Source organism: Magnolia sinica, chromosome 3 (genome assembly GCF_029962835.1).
Source record: "Magnolia sinica isolate HGM2019 chromosome 3, MsV1, whole genome shotgun sequence".
Taxonomy (NCBI): Eukaryota; Viridiplantae; Streptophyta; class Magnoliopsida; order Magnoliales; family Magnoliaceae; genus Magnolia; species Magnolia sinica.
The window spans coordinates 94,804,723-94,821,421 of NC_080575.1; the positions used below are offsets into that span (position 1 = coordinate 94,804,723).

Sequence of the window (16,699 nt, forward strand, 5' to 3'; positions counted from 1 at the left end):
ACGGTGGCCCCTGAGAGCTTTAGCTTGGGACGTGCGGGGAGTAGCACCCAATCCCGGTCGCGACGAATGCATAAGTTAGGGTTGAGTTTCCAAGTAGAGAGTGGCACTTTTTCATCCCGAAATGTAAAAATAAGGGCCCACTCTACATGTGGCCCATGTTCATCAATCCTGCCTCAATGGCGATGGACGCGATTTAGCTGCGGCCCGGATTCAGTGATTTGGGAGGGACCTGCCGTGGGGCCCACTTCAATGTATGCATTGTATATCTACGCCGTCCATCTGTTTTGCCAGCTCATTTTAGAGCCCTACAATTAAGTAGATCCAAATATCAGGTGGACCACACCCCAAGAAAGTGGTGATTAACCATTAAAAACTTGTGGCCTAAAACCGTGGACCACAAAAGTTTTCGATCAAGCTGATATTTGCGTTTTCCCTTCAGATCTGTGTGACCTTATCAACTGATTGGATGGCAAATAAACTTTACGGTGGACCCTAGGAATATTTTAACGGTGGGCATTCAGTCACAACTGTTTCTTGTGGTGTGGTCTACTTGAAATTTGGATCTGCTTCATTTTTTATCCGATGCCCTAAAATGAGCTGGCAAAACAGATGGATGGTGCAGATATACAATGCATACATTGAGGTGGGTGCCATGGTCAGGTTTCCACCTGCTGCAATGTCGATAGGATACGAGTGGCGGGTGAAGTTTCAAGTTGATAGAGCGGCCACCACCATAGACTACACACATGGGTCATAACTAAATGTAAGTCACGTCCACTATATCTCCATCACTTGCTTTAAAAAAATAAAAATAGACAAGATCCGGCTGAGACGGCTGTACGCCCCAAATGGATATAACTCAATCTGAGCCAAATTGCCAAACTATAAAGACAGACTTTCCATTTCAGTGATCTAAAACTATTATCACTTTCAGCAATATAGACCGTCCATTTCAGCTATCCAGACTGTTGAAGAGTTTGTTTAGGAATGATAAGGAATGGGTTTTTACGGTCATGGATAAAAAACACAGGAATTCATATGTTAAAAAGCATACCAGAAAAGGCTATACCACCAGTAACTGCAATCATTCATGTGGGGCATTTACATTAGATGGCAATTGCAACGAACACAGGTTGCGTCCTACCACTGCCCGTCATGAACTCGACAGAAGATCCTGGCCATCTGATTTAACCCAATGAATTTGGTCCTCTCACCAATTTTCTTTTAACCATGCATTCATACACACCAAACAGAAAGTAACATCTGTGTAGTGTGATTTTCTGGGTATGCGCCATCCACAATGTGACCCATGATTTGGATGGTCCGTATAGGAGCAGATTGTCTAGTTACAATAGGGATTCTTAGAGATTTAAATATAAATCCCATCCATGTAAAAAAAGAAAAATACCATATGTGTTTGAGAGAGAGAGAGAGAGAGAGAGAGAGAGAGAGAGAGAGAGATTATGTCTAGGTGCTTCCCAATGATATGAGGTATTCCCCGTCCATGGTTCACTTCAAATCGACAGTCTGGATTACCAATTCTCGTGTTACACTTGCACGTTACGACCTCACAATTCATGGAAAAAGCAAGAGAATCATATTCGATTGTGACTAACATAACCCAGCCTCAGACCCGATATACCAGGTAGGGCCCGTGTTTTGGTGACTATCTTGAAGTTCCCTATTATGTAGTATATACAGAGTTTGTACATGTGGGACCCATTGCTATAGAAGAAACTTTCCCATTATACCATTTTGTACATGTGGGGCCATGGTTCAGTGATCCAGACCATCAACTTGATGGATGGATCGTGCTCCAATTCTCCTCAAAAGCCAAATCCTACCTTTTCAGCCATGCCATTGCTTAGCATAGACGGTTAAAAAGGTAATACACCCGATCCCCTTTTAACAGGAAAAAGGCCAAAAACGTCATGACTAGGATTTTCCAATTTTGGGTGATTTTTTGGGTCACCCATTCACATGGGGTCCGCCTGACTAATGATTTGGATAGCCAAACAATGGGCCCATATGTAAGAATCCAGACCACATTGTTAATCACATGGCTGGCATCACCTTTAAAATACTAAAATACCCTTAGGTTTCAAACCCTTCCCATGTTCTAACTAATACAATTTAAGACACTCAAAAAGTAATTGTTTAAAGGAATGTGCCCATAGACTACTTGGGTGTTATATGGAATAGATATAGGGTCAGATTGCCCAAAGCTTGAACCCAACCACAGCCCTACCTAGGTTCAGATTGAGGATTTCCAGCCCTAACCCAATCCGACCTGACCTGACCAAAGGTTCAGGTTGGCCAGTTGAGTTCGGGTTGAACCTGGCCCAAGTTGCACCTCTAATTTAGATTCATTCGTTTAAAAATTGGGCCGACTTGGAGCACACTGGGTCCATTCCAGGCTAGAGCCCAGAAAGAAAAAAAATTCCAATAACCATATCGGTATTCCCTTTGGTTACATCTTGGATGGTGGAGAGGTAGGGTGCACTGACTGTTGGTGCAGGAAGGCAAGCACAATTTCTTCTCTTACAAATTTTTATTAGGAAACTAATCAGTATAAAAATGCTTCAATACAATTGTGTTATTTCATTGATTACATCAGTCAAACATATCAGAATGTCTATAAAAAGTGATTTAAAACCCAGATAGGACTGGGAAGATCGGACCATACCGGCTATCAAAACAAGCCAGAGTCACACTAAGACCCGGTCCAGCACAGGTTTTAAAACATTGCCAATACAGCAAACCCATGAAATCCATGTTTGTATTTTACAGACTAGAAAGTGAGCTACCTATCTTTACTTTTGGGTAAACATACATTTTTTGAAAACCTTAATTGCACATCAACATCAACCACATAAGAACAACAAATAAAACCGTTAAGAATTCTACAAGGGGAAAGAATTTCTATGCAGGGGAAACCTTCCTGTAAACTTTTGGTGATGCCTGTGGATGGCACCAGAACAGCTCCGTTGTGGCCCAGAATTGATGACCATCATCTCATGGCAAGTTAGATTTGTCCAGTCCCATAGACGCCGCGACTTCTTTAGAGGCGAAGTTGTCTGCTTGCTCCTATAGATTGCACAAAGCACAAAAGCTGTCATGTTTGTTTTTTTTTTTTTTGTGTGTGTGTGTGTGTGTTTTTTCTCTCTCTATTAGTCAGTTTGCATGCAAGGATGCATGTGATGGTGTTTGTATCTACATACTATGTAATTTACTTGTGTAATCACGAGTTATCAGTTCCAATTTATGCACAATGGCAAAGCCTTCTTTTTGAGAATTTGGTTAATGGCGTTGATCTATTCTTCACAAAAGTAACTTGAGGGTGCACTTTGGTTATATACAAACAAAGGAGGGTTTTTTGTTTTTACAAATAAGTGAAATACAGGGGTTTTTTCACAATATGGTGAAAAGGGAGGGCTATCTTGAAAAAAACCCAACATTTATCAAAGACAAATACAACAATACATTGACACTTCTCATTTATTTGCTTCCTAATCTTCGTGTATCAGGGCATGTTTGGGCCATAGTTCTAAAGCTAGGTAATTCGACTTGAAACTCAGCTGAGTCAACTCAACAAAAAAATAAGCTGAGTTAACTCAAAACTCAGCTGGGCAAGATTTTGAGCCGAGTCATTGTGAAACCAGTATAAGCCTGACTTGGCCTCAACTCGGAGTGACTCGTTGAGTCAACTCACTGACTGTCGATCGATTAAACATGACTCTAAGCTAGGAGATTGCTTGGAAAACATTTTTAATGAAAAGAATGTAAGAAATGGGTTTTGAACCATGACATGTATGAAAGGTGGAAACACCTCAAACCACTAAGCTAAATATAGTGTATTCATCCATTATTTTTATATTTTATAGATGCATAACATTTAAAATATTTATAAATAATTTAAATATCAGAGATCGGATCAAGTAAAAACTTCTCCAAGTCTTTGAGTCAACCCAAACTGACTAGGCGCCCAGTCAAGTGTTTTGAGTTTTTAAACTATGGTTTGGAGCAGGTGAACATCCTTTTCATGATTATCAGAGAGAATTTGCATCTGAAGCTATTGGGTCTTATTTTATCCAGAGCACCCTGGCACATGTGGGAAACATGATAAGAGTCTAATCTATTTATTTCTGTCTACCACTTGAAACGAAATGGATAGAGATACTGTATCCGATTCGATCGGTGCCAGCCTGGAGGCTAACAGACTCTTAGATTCTTGAGCTGATACAAAGAGAGCAAATGCTTCCATGCCAATACACGAGGGGAAAAACAAAAAAACAAAAAAGATTGCAGCGGTGGGCTGCAACTGTAGGGTTATCATTCAAGGGAACACATTTCTTTAAATGTTGCATTCAAATGTAAACCTGCTTACCTGTAGCCGATGCAACAAATACATCAAGAAGAGATGTACAAATACCTGCAGAAGAGTACAGAAAGTTATGAAAACTTCAAAATCTTTTAAATTTGACAAAATTTTAAACTAAATTGCCAAAGAAGTAGGATTTAGGAGTTATTCTAACCAGGTAGAAGAGTAGGATAACTCGAGCAATTGGGTACCGCCAGAGAAATCTAGTAGCACTGACAGCACCCGAGTCTAAAAGCTTAGCTGCTCTTTGCAACTGCAAGAATCAATTATCAAGACAACATCCGGCAGTGGTGCAACGAATGCGATGGTGGAAGGAGAGACAGAGAGAAGGGGTTACCTGCATGCTTGCCCCAACCATATGACGTTGGTGCAAGGGGAGAGGCCTGCAGTTGTTATTCATTAGAAACACTATTACTTCTACTGTCTGTACATGCGAAGGAGAGATGCGTGCATGACCCATTTGACAATCGCTAAAAAAAGGCTCATATTGAGGAGTGGGAATGAGTGGCTAATTGAAGAAGAAAGGACTACAAATCATCGATTTCTGACCAAAGATCAGTGCTGGGTTGTATCTGGTCTTCTGGCCATTTGTTTTGTTGATAAAATTTCTTATTTCCAATCAAGAATAAAAGGAAAAAAGAAAAGAAGAACAGAAAACAAAAGCAGCAGCAGCAGCAATAACAACAACAAGAGAGAGAAAAGAGTTGCAAAGTTAAAAGAGTGATGGTTATCATAAATGTTCAAAAATTTCTATAAACATGAGTCTTCTTTTGCTGTTCCATAGATTTGGGCATCCCCAGGCTGATGTACATATGCATGCATCCATGCATTTAAATAAGAATGTATTATGAATTGTTTTATATGATTCTTACTTTAAAACTATCCGTGGCCAATGTGATGGATTGTAATCACATTTGTTATAATAATTATGAATGGTTTAGTGTAGACCTATCTTGGAAAACTATGTTTAACTAAAAGTGATGGTTTGGTAAATCTTGATGGGCATACCTCACTGGGATAGTCATTGACGCTATCGAACCATATTCAGTTGGTGCAGGAGACGTAAATGATGTACAAGTTAGTGCTCATGTGGAGCATGAGGAGCTGGATGATCTTGCGGCTCTAAATTATAGATATCATTTATATTGATTTTGTACTTTCCTGTATTTGTAAGACTTGAGTCATTGGTTTGTATAAGCCTTTGTATATCTTGGGTATTTAAATGTATATTTAGACTGTCCCTTTATGCTTGATTTGTTTCTCTTTCGCTTGAGAGCTCACTTATAAAAGAAAAAAAAATTTATGTTATGAAATGTGGGCTATCTTTAAAGGTTAACATTCGGGATTTCGGAAAACAAGTACTAAATTTGGGTTATGGGGTGTCACACATATAACTTTATCCAATATCCAAATTGTACCCTTGTAGATAACTACTACTAAAACAGGGAAGTATGTTCAATATATTTTTAACGTTGGTATTTTTCTAGTTAGGAAATAATGAATGTGGCATCTATGCATCTCCTTCCATAGGCATGAGCGAGTCTACTCAGTTTGCCAACTCAACCTGATATTTTTGCCGACTCAACCGAAACACCTAGAAACCCAAACTGTCCTGAAACACTCAATTGAGATTGAAAACTCAGATTTCTCTCCCTACATAATGTTTGATGTCTGGGGAAGACCCAAAAATCTTAACTTCAAACTTTGCAGCCAAAAGATGGTTTTTAACCAAAAGCCAAGTCAGGTTCTAGTTAGGTGAGTAACTTTGAACTGTAGAAACTCAGGATCTCCTCAAGCCTTTAGATTGAGATTTGGGAAGATACCAACTCCTGTCACACCCCAGACTCGGTAACCGGAATCACAAGGAACCCGATGGCCGGTTCTGGCCGTAACAGCCTCCATAGTACCCCATTCTCGGCTCCTGAAGCAGGTTCCGATCTTGGGATCCTATAAGGAGGATTTTCATAACAGTATAATCATTTCCAATATGAGCATGCCCAAGATCACAGCAAGTACATCTGAGAATAACAAAGGCACACATCGCAAAATTCACTATAAATTTGAACATTTACATCATCCATAAGGTCCAAAAGGACATACATGAGAATAAAAGGAAAAGAGAGAGAAATCAGCAACACTAGAGTCCTCACTGCTCAACTCTACTCCACGCTCTGCTGCTACGGCGCCTACCTAGAGTCTCCTGCATGCATCAATCGTGCATAAGCTTATAGAAGCTTAGAGGGTGGTGTAAGTGTGTGACAATGGTGTGCAGAAGAATAGTAGGAGGTATAAGGAGAGAAGCATGATGAATGAGCATATCACTAGCCTTACCAAGGCTTACCATGAACGCGATGCAATGAGTAATGGGTGTCATACCAAGGCAATGCATGAAGGGGGGCTTGTACAGCCAATACTAATGCGATGCAAGTAATGTCAGTGCTCATATCCAAACCATAAGTCAAGTACATTTCCAATCATAAGGAAATCACCGGGGTCCATTACACTGCTGAATGACTGCCGCTTTGCAGACCCCGCACAGTCAAACGAGCGTAAGAGACCTCACTACCTGCCTGTCGACAACCAATCACCAGCAAGGCCTGAAGGTAGCGGACCCATTTACGAGCTGGTCAGACTCAGCCTAGTAATGCCTCCTCACACCAGGCAGGTAAGGCCACACCCCTATCCAACCGACTACACGACAGTGGGAGTCGCGGCCTAACGGTATAAGGCTCTCGTGCGCTCATGTATTACACCCGGTCACGGCGTTGGAGCAGATCCTTGGTACCATGGAAGTTTTGAGAATTTCACCCATGGGCATCCTATGCACCCGGTATGCTCAACTAATATTTCCGGTGTCCAGACATACGGTCATCCACAAATACCCCTGTAGAGGTAAGGCCCTGATGAAGTAAGGGCGGATATCCACAAGCTATGCAATGCCAGATGCATGAATCACACAATCACCCATGCATCAATCCCAAGCATCTATCTCTCGGGGAGATACCAACATGTCCTATACAATGGCACAACCATGGCCAATCACACCTCAACCAAGCATGCTTATGATGCATATGGGAGTGGGCCATGAAGATGAATAGGGGTGCCAATGAGGTGAAGATGAACTCTCTACCTAACCATGAAGGGTCTAGGTACTTAACCAATTCCTCATAAGGAATACAACCTCTAGTGGGGGCCCATATACTTGGGATAGCCCACGAGACTAAGGAGAACAATGGTACAGGCCTAAATAGATGAAACGGGCCTAGTAAGGGTCTATGGTGGGCCTTTAACCACCCATAGAAGCCTATGGGCCTACCTTAGGGCCACCAATGTGGGCATCCAACCACAATTGGTCCCCAAGGGATAGCCCATCTCTAATTGATCATGGATCAAGGCTCAAGGACCACGCAACATCAGAAATAAGAAACGGGCAGTCATAGTCATACCACAAACACTCATGTTGGGCTTCAGAAATGCGGCCCAAGGCCTATCCAAAACATGAGTCCAAGGGAAACACACATAGCCCAACCCATATATACCATTATGGGCCCATAGGGGAAAGGTTAGGGCCCAACATAAAGGCCACTAATCTCATATATTGTGGTGGCCTAGTGGGCAACCCATTGCTCAAACCACATGGGCAAATGTCATGTTCTTAGTCAAGTGAGTTGGGCCTACAACCCAGCCCAAGTATAAAGTTGATTTGGTGGGCAACCAAGCGCCCATCTACTTGTGTAATCCAGCCCAGTGACCCAACACAATAGTATGGTAAAATGGCCCAAGAGTTCAATGGGCCTATCTGGAAAGTTCCAGCTCAATTGGGCCTAAAGAGTTCAACAACTAGCTACATTCATGGACCTAATTAAATTCAACTGTGGTGGGCCTCAAAAGTGCATTTATTAAGCCCAACATTTAAAGAACCAAAGGTATAAATTATTCCCTCTAAGATCTTCACAATGTGGTGGGCCTCACTCCTCAAAATTTCAGCCCAAAGGCCAAGCATAATTATAACATGTTGCTGTCCTAAATTTGGGCTCCCAGGGCCTCTAAAACTCTGGAAATTGAGGGCCAAGGCCCCTCATCATGCATACAATGAGAGGAAACTCAAAAAGGTGGCCCACTATCAGATGAAATATTTTTGAATTATGCTTTTATCAAGGCATATTGCTGGACTGCACAGCAGAAAATCTGGCAGCCCAACTATCTTGGCCCATTCTTTTGGATGCCCAAATGAGGTCAGTTGGGGCTGAAATTTTACAGAGTGATACTCCCATAGGTGGGCCACACCCTCTTAAAATTTCAGAATTTTTGGACATCTATAAATATTTTAATTCATTTAAAGAAATCAATCTGTCCTGAAAATCGGACTGATCTGGACACCATATTGTAATGGGCCGGTCCAGCCACCACTATGGTGTATACAGGTGTCCATTGACTCCAAAATTTTGTAGTTGGGTCCCACCATGGGTGGTCCACCTTCCTGTAAATTTTTATAATTTTTACACACCCAAAACTATTTTAATAAATTTTGGAATTCTAACCTGTCTAGGGTGGATTTCTGCTGGAACAATGCAGAAAATCCAGACTGTCCACCTCACTTGGACCACACCTTTGGGACCCCAATGAATGTCAGATGGGGCTGAAATTTGGGGGACATCAAGATGAGATCCCCACCTTTCAGAAAAGTATATTTGGTGGTTATGAATAGTCCCCCAAACAGTCCCAAAATCTGGTCCAAAATCAACCAGAAACTGTTCAGAAAATTCTGGACAGCAACATGTACTTGGATAAAATTAATTATATAAGTTAAATAAAAAGGAAAAATACTCCAAGAACTAGGTGCTATGGCCCTCCCTAGTGGGCCCCACAAATGTCCAAAATAAATCCGAAGGTTACCACACTTGCATGCATCAATAAAGGTCAGCAAATGGGACACCCAACCATAGTGTAGGTGGGTATGGATGTCCCACCCTAGCTGGACTTTTCTAGACTATCCAGGCCCACCAAGTGGACCACACACATCATCAACAATCATAGGAAAGGTGGAAGAAGAGAGAAAAAACATTCCGGCCATTGGGAGAAGGCTCCGTCACTATTGAGCCTTCCCCAACACAATCACACCCATACATTGCATTTCCATCTATATTTCACCATGGATCTTCATCATGCATGATCTACACTAGAGATGAATGGATGAGATACCATCCCAACCATGATGCAAGGGTCTAGATGACCCATCATGTTATGGAATGTGGAGAACCCTCCATGATGGGGTCCATCAAGAGGAAACCCCATGCATGGGACATGCATGCATAAGATGGACCATTTGGCCACATCCAAGGAATTGTGTAGGATCTCCACCATTGATTGGTGGGTCCTACACTTTGCGAATGAAAGAAGAAGAAGATCTACACTATGGAAAAGAGATTGCATAGAATAAAGAGGCACCCACCTAAATATCTTTACCAAAACTTGGATCACCAAGCTCCAAATGCTCCAAGGATCCAAGATAAATGGATGAGATGGGTTTTCAATGGATGGATTAAGAGGAAAAGGGAGGAGAAGAGGCTGGAGAATTTGGAGAAGAGAAGAGAGAGAGAAATGAGTGGGAAAGAGAGAAAAATCTAATTTAAGCTAAGTAATCATGAGTTTCTTACCTTGGATAGAAAAGAGAAATCATGGCAATAGGGAGTTAGAAATAATGTTGTAGGGTTAGTAGGCTTTTTAGGTTAGTGGGTGGTGTAGAGATAGGGCCTAGGTAGTGTGTGTGTGTAGTGTGTGATGGAAATAGTTCCAAGAGATGGGACCTACCTAGAAATCCGTGCACATCACCCTAAGGTGGGCCACATGATCATGATCAAGGGCTTAGAAAATGAAATGCACCCAACTTACAATCTACACATTGGATGGACGCACAAGACGCGTCGATAGAACCGCGGCGACGATGCGGTCACAATGGCATAGGTCTCAACTCGATCCGAGTCGGGTTTTCATGACTAGGCTCACAGATGACCACAAACACTATCCAAGGGTCACGGGTCGCCTGGATTCGACCGGTAGGACTGCGGGATCAAGATGGATGGAATGCATACTCACACACACACATGCACACCTGCGAACTCGAGTCGGGTCTCACAACCCTCCCCACCAACAAAGAAATTCCATCCTCGAAATTGAACAATGTAAGACAAAATAAAAGACAAAACACTACCATCATATAGCAATCATCATATAAGGAAGGCAAACACACGCGGCAACGATGCGGTCACAATGGCATAGGTCTCAACTCGATCCGAGTCGGGTCTTCACGACTGGACTCACGGATGACTGCAAACACTATACAAGGGTCACGGGTTGCCGGGATTCGACCAGTAGGACCGCGGGATCAAGATGAACAGAATGCATACTCACACACATACTACATAGGCCATATCCCTACACCACCCATCTCTAAAACACCACCCACTAACCTAAAAAGTTTACTAACCCTACAACATTGTTTCTAACTCCCTATTGCCATGATTTCTCTTCTCTATCCAAGGTAAGAAACTCATGATTACTTAGCTTAAAAAAGATTTTTCTCTCTTTCCCTCTCATTTTCTCTCTTCTCTTCTTCCCTAGCAACATTCCTCCAAAAATCCCCAAATTCTCTAGCCCCTTCTCCCTTTTCCTCTTAATACGTCCATTGAAAACTCATCTCATCCATCTGTCTTGGTTCCTTGGAGCATTTGGAGCTTGGTGATCCAAGTTTTGGTGAAGATATTTAGGTGGGTGCTTCTTTATTCCATGCAATCTTCTTTCCACAGTGTAGATCTTCTTCTTCTTTCATTCGCAAAGTGTAAGACTCACCAATCAATGATGGAGATCCTACACAATTCCTTGGATGTGGCCAAATGGTCCATCTTATGCATGCATGTCCCATGCATGGGGTTTCCTCTTGATGGACCCCATTATGGAGGGTTCTCCACATTTCATAACTTGATGGGTCATCTAGACCCTTGCATCATAGTTGGGATGGTATCTCATCCATTCATCTCAAGTGCAAATCATGCATGATGAAGATCCACGGTGAAATATAGATGGAAATGCAATGTATGGGTGTGATTGTGTTGGGGAAGGCTCAATAGTGACGGAGCCTTCTCCCAATGGCCGGAATGTTTTTTTCTCTTCTTCCACCTTTCCTATGATTGCTGATGATGTGTCTGGTCTACTTGGTGGGCCTGGATAGTCCAGAAAAGTCCAGCTAGGGTGGGACATCCATACCCACCTACACTATGGTTGGGTGTCCCATTTGCTGACCTTTATTAATGCATGCAAGTGTGGTAACCTTTGGATTTGTTTCGGACATTTGTGGGGCCTACTATGGAGGGCCATAGCACCTAGTTCTTAGAGTATTTCCCCTTTTTATTTAACTTATATAATTAATTTTATCCAAGTACATGTTGCTGTCCAGAATTTTCTGGACAGTTTCTGATTGATTTTGGACCAGATTTTGGGACTATTTGGGGGACTATTCATAACCACCAAATATACTTTTCTAAAAGGTGAGGATCTCATCTTGATGTCTCCCAAATTTCAGCCCCATCTGACATTCATAGGGGTCCCAAAGGTGTGGTCCAAGTATGGACAGTCTGGATTTTCTGCACAATTCCAGCAGCAATCCACCCTGGACAGGTTAGAATTCCAAAATTTATTAAAATAGTTTTGGATGTGTAAGAATTATAAAAATTTACAGGAAGGTGGACCACCCATGGTGGGACCCACCTACAAAATTTTGAGGCCAATGGACACCTGTACACACCATAGTGAAGGCTAGACCTGCCCATTACAACATGGTGTCCAGATCAGTCCGATTTTCAGGACAAATTGATTTCTTTAAATGAATTAAAATATTTATAGATGTCCAAAAATTCTGAAATTTTATGAGGGTGTGGCCTACCTATGGTAGTGTCACTCTGTAAAATTTCAGCTCCAACGGACCTCATTTGGGCATCCAAAAGAATGGGCCAAGATAGTTGGGCTGCCAGATTTTCTGCTGTGCAGTCCAGCAATATGCCTTGATAAAAGCATAATTCAAAAATATTTCATCTGATAGTGGGCCACCTTTTTGAGTTTCCTCTCATTGTATGCATGATGAGGGGCCTTGGCCCTCAATTTTCAGAGTTTTAGAGGCCCTGGACCCACTCCAATGGAGTGCCCAAATTTAGGACAGCAACATGTTAAAATTATGCTTGGCCTTTGCGCTGAAATTTTGAGGAGTGAGGCCCACCACATTGTGAAGATCTTAGAGGGAATAATTTATACCTTTGGTTCCTTAAATGTTGGGCTTAATAAATGTACTTTTGAGGCCCACCACAGTTGAATTTAATTGGATCCACGAATGTAGTTAGTTGTTGAACTCTTTAGGCCCAATTGAGATGGAACTTTCCAGATAGGCCCATTGAACTCTTGGGCCATTTTACCATACTATTGTGTTGGGTCACTGGGCTGGATTACATAAGTAGATGGGCGCTTGGTTGCCCACCAAATCAACTTTATACTTGGGCCGGGTTGTAGGCCCAACTCACTTGACTAAGAGCATGACATTTGCCCACGTGGTTTGAGCAATGGGCTGCCCACTAGGCCACCACAATATATGGGATTAGTGGCCTTTATGTTGGGCTATAACCTTTCCCCTATGGGCCCATAGTGGTATATATGGGTTGGGCTATGTGTATTTCCCTTGGACCCATGTTTTGGATAGGCCTTGGGCCGCATTTCTAAAGCCCAACATGAGTGTTTGTGGTATGACTATAGCTGCCCGTTTCTTATTTCTGATGTTGCGTGGTCCTTGAGCCTTGATCCATGATCAATTTGAGATGGGCTACCTCTTGGTACTAATTGTGGTTGGATGTCTACATTAGTGGCCCTAAGGTAGGCTCATGGGCTTCTATGGGTGGTTAAAGGTCCACTATAGACCCTTGCTAGGCCCATACCATTGTTCTCCTTAGTCTCGTAGGCTACCCCAGGTATATGAGCCCCCACTAGAGGTTGTATTCCTTATGAGGAATTGGTTAAGTACCTAGACCCTTCATAGTTAGGTAGAGAGTTCATCTTCACCTCATTGGCACCCCTATTCATCTTCATGGCCCACTCCCATACGCATCATATGCATGCTTGGTTGAGGTGTGATTGGCCATGGTTGTGTCATTGTGTAGGACATGTTGGTATCTCACCGAGAAATGGATGTTTGGGATTGATGCATGGGTGATTGTGTGATTCATGCATCTGGCATTGCATAGCTTGTGGATATCCGCCCTTACTTCATCAGGGCCTTACCTCCACAGGAGTATTCGTGGATGGCCGTATGTCTGGACACCGGAAATATTAGTTGAGCATACCGGGTGCATGGGATGCCCATAGGTGAAATTCTCAAAACTTCCATGGTACCAAGGATCTACTCCAACGCCGTGACCGGGTGGAATACATGAGCGCACGAGGGCCTTATGCCGTTAGGCCGCGACTCCCACTGTCGTGTAGTCGGTTGGATAGGGGTGTGGCCTTACCTGCCTGGTGTGAGGAGGCATTGCTAGGCTGAGTCTGACCAACTCGTAAATGGGTCCGCTACCTTCAGACCTTGTTGGTGATTGGTTGTCCACAGGCGGGTAGTGAGGTCTCTTACGCTCGTTTGACTGTGCGGGGTCTGCAGAGCGGCAGTCATTCAGCAGTGTAATGGACCCCGGTGATTTCCTTATGATTGAAAATGTACTTGACTTATGGTTTGGATATGAGCACTGATATTACTTGCATCGCATTAGCATTGGTTGTACAAGCCCCCCTTCATGCATTGCCTTGGTATGGCACCCATTACTCATTGTATCGCATTCATGGTAAGCCTTGGTAAGGCTAGTGATATGCTCATTGATCATGCTTCTCTCCTTATACCTCCTACTATTCTTCTGTGCACCATTGTCACACACTTACACCACCCTCTAAGCTTCTATAAGCTTATGCACGATTGATGCGTGCAGGAGACTCTTAAGTAGGCGCTGTAGCAGCAGAGCGTGGAGTGGAGTTGAGCAGTGAGGACTCCAGTGTTGCTGATTTCTCTCTCTTTTCCTTTTATTCTCATGTATGTCCTTTTGGACCTTATGGATGATGTAAAAGTTCAAATTTATAGTGGATTTTGCGATGTGTGCCTTTGTTATTCTCAGATGTACTTGCTGTGATCTTGGGTATGCTCGTATTGGAAATGATTATACTGTTATGAAAATCCTCCTTGTAGGATCCCAGGATCGAAACCTGCTTCAGGAGCCGAGAATGTGGTACTATGGAGGCTGTTACGGCCAGAACCGGCCATCGGGTTCCTTGTGATTCCGGTTACCGAGTCTGGGGCATGACAGATTCTCCCAAGATGAAGTTTGTGCACAATACAAAGAATCAGAGGCAAAAAGTTTCCCCATGCTATCAAGAAAGCACTGAGATCCCATAAGAGGAAAATAAAAAGAAGCAATGAATCTAATTAGAGAAATATCAACATACTGGAGTGCTTTTAGATCAGTTTCTTCTTCCCAAGATGATGATGTTCGACGAGAAACTCTACTTCTTTCTGCTTCAACCTGTTCAATAGAAGCCAATGTATTTATGCAACAAGAAAACCATGAGCTCCCTATGGTAAGAAGAACTGAAACATAATGCTGAAGATCAAGCTAAAATTTGAGCTGCACAGTTTCAATAGTTAAAAATGTAAACCTGTGCTTCTTGAAGACGCTTTGCCTCTTTCTCCAATTGGAACTCTGCTGCAGATTTTTCACTAGCCATGGCTTCTAGCTGTGTTTGCTTATAGTACTGAATCATGGAACATCAGTTGCGAAACTTAACGATTAACTTCATAAGAGTGAACAAGTATGGCTCCGTACATACCAATAAATCGGTTAGCTCACGGTATCGTTTCTCCAATTCCATGTGTTCCTGTATAGTGTTGGCATACACAAGCAAGAATTATTCAGTGAAACAACTGAAAGTATTATTGAAGACATAATTCATCAACTAATAATAGTGTAAAGTGTGAAGATAGATGATTGAATACTCTCTCTCAATAAAAAACAGAATAGAACTAGGAGTGCCTGACCTGCCGTGAATAATGCTCTGCATCCCTTTTCATGCCAGCCATTTCCACTCTCATCTTTTGCATCTCAGCCTGCAGATGCAGACATAACCATGGAGGTTCTAAGCAAGGAGCTTGAAGTGCCTCTCTTCAGAAGTCATAACATGAGTTAACATAATCACGGAGGTTCTAAGCAATGAGCTTGAAGTGCCTCTCTTCAGAAATCATAACATAAGTTATTTCGATTGAACTGAGATCAGAGCAGTCAAACGAACACCCACACAAATGAGTCATAACATGAATTATCTAGAGAAACGGTTATGGAGATTTGGGGAGGAAGAGGAAATGTGCAGAAAAAGGGTACTTGCTCACAAATATGGGGGAGAAGGAGATGGGTGGTTCACTAAGCAATCCACCCAATATAAAGCCTTTTTGAACTTGGAAAGCAGTTTTTAGGTTGAGTCTATTTTATGAGAGAGGTCTCTTTTTCTCCTGGGGACGGCACCCAGATGGCTGTATCTGCTTCTGGAAGGACTGCTGGTGTGAGCTCGTGTATTGCTATTCTGCCTCTGTTCAGAGTGGCTTTGGAGGTGAATGCAGCGGTTGCTCAGTGCTCCATCAGGGGACAGAGTGGGGTCTCCTCTTTTTCGTTAGAATCTGTCCAACATGTAATTTGAAGAATTGGCTACACTCTTGGATCTTTGCCAAGGTCAAGGGGGGTGCTTTGAAGGAAAGAGACAGATGTGGAATTTAGAGAGACCAATATGCTTCATGGTCAAAATCCTTCTATTCCACTATTTGTGCCGACCCTTCATCTAGCGTGTTGCCCTGTTGAGCCCTATCTGTCACATCTGGAAGCATTTGGGCCTGCCACGTGCAATGCCATTCGGTTGGTTATTGGCAAGGACACGATTAAGGGAATAGACAAATGATCATCACCAATGAGTGTATCAACTGGCTTCACAATATTGAACCTGTGTATCACCGATTTATGCATTGTTGCTGCTTGCAGAAGATTTTTTTTTTTTTTTGGGGGGGAAGTTAACTGTTTTATTGATAAACCGGCCAAAAGGCCAAAGAATTACAGACTTTCCCAATCATTACAAGAAAGATTGCATCCTCTTAATGCTGAGGATCCTGAAGCCTGTGCAATTACATCCATCTTTGCCCTATGGAAGACCCCCAGAATGTTCCCCAATATGTTGCGAGAGGAAGCGAAAGCAACAATTGTT

At 42.5% G+C, this 16,699-nt stretch overlaps 1 protein-coding gene across 1 annotated transcript in view; it reads right to left on the bottom strand.

Annotated features, from left to right (window-relative positions):
• Window positions 1–2,578: 2,578 nt before the first annotated feature.
• The window catches only part of LOC131240299 (golgin candidate 1-like), a 46,676-nt gene continuing 32,555 nt past the window's right edge, over window positions 2,579–16,699 (bottom strand). The window contains exons 14-21 of the mRNA XM_058238436.1: window positions 15,492–15,560; window positions 15,284–15,331; window positions 15,113–15,208; window positions 14,903–14,979; window positions 4,719–4,764; window positions 4,536–4,634; window positions 4,388–4,432; window positions 2,579–3,087 (exon numbers count right to left, since the gene is read on the bottom strand). Of these exons, the coding sequence (XP_058094419.1) occupies window positions 3,016–3,087; window positions 4,388–4,432; window positions 4,536–4,634; window positions 4,719–4,764; window positions 14,903–14,979; window positions 15,113–15,208; window positions 15,284–15,331; window positions 15,492–15,560 (552 nt within the window). The 3' untranslated portion in view covers window positions 2,579–3,015. The remainder of the gene's footprint in view (window positions 3,088–4,387; window positions 4,433–4,535; window positions 4,635–4,718; window positions 4,765–14,902; window positions 14,980–15,112; window positions 15,209–15,283; window positions 15,332–15,491; window positions 15,561–16,699) is intronic.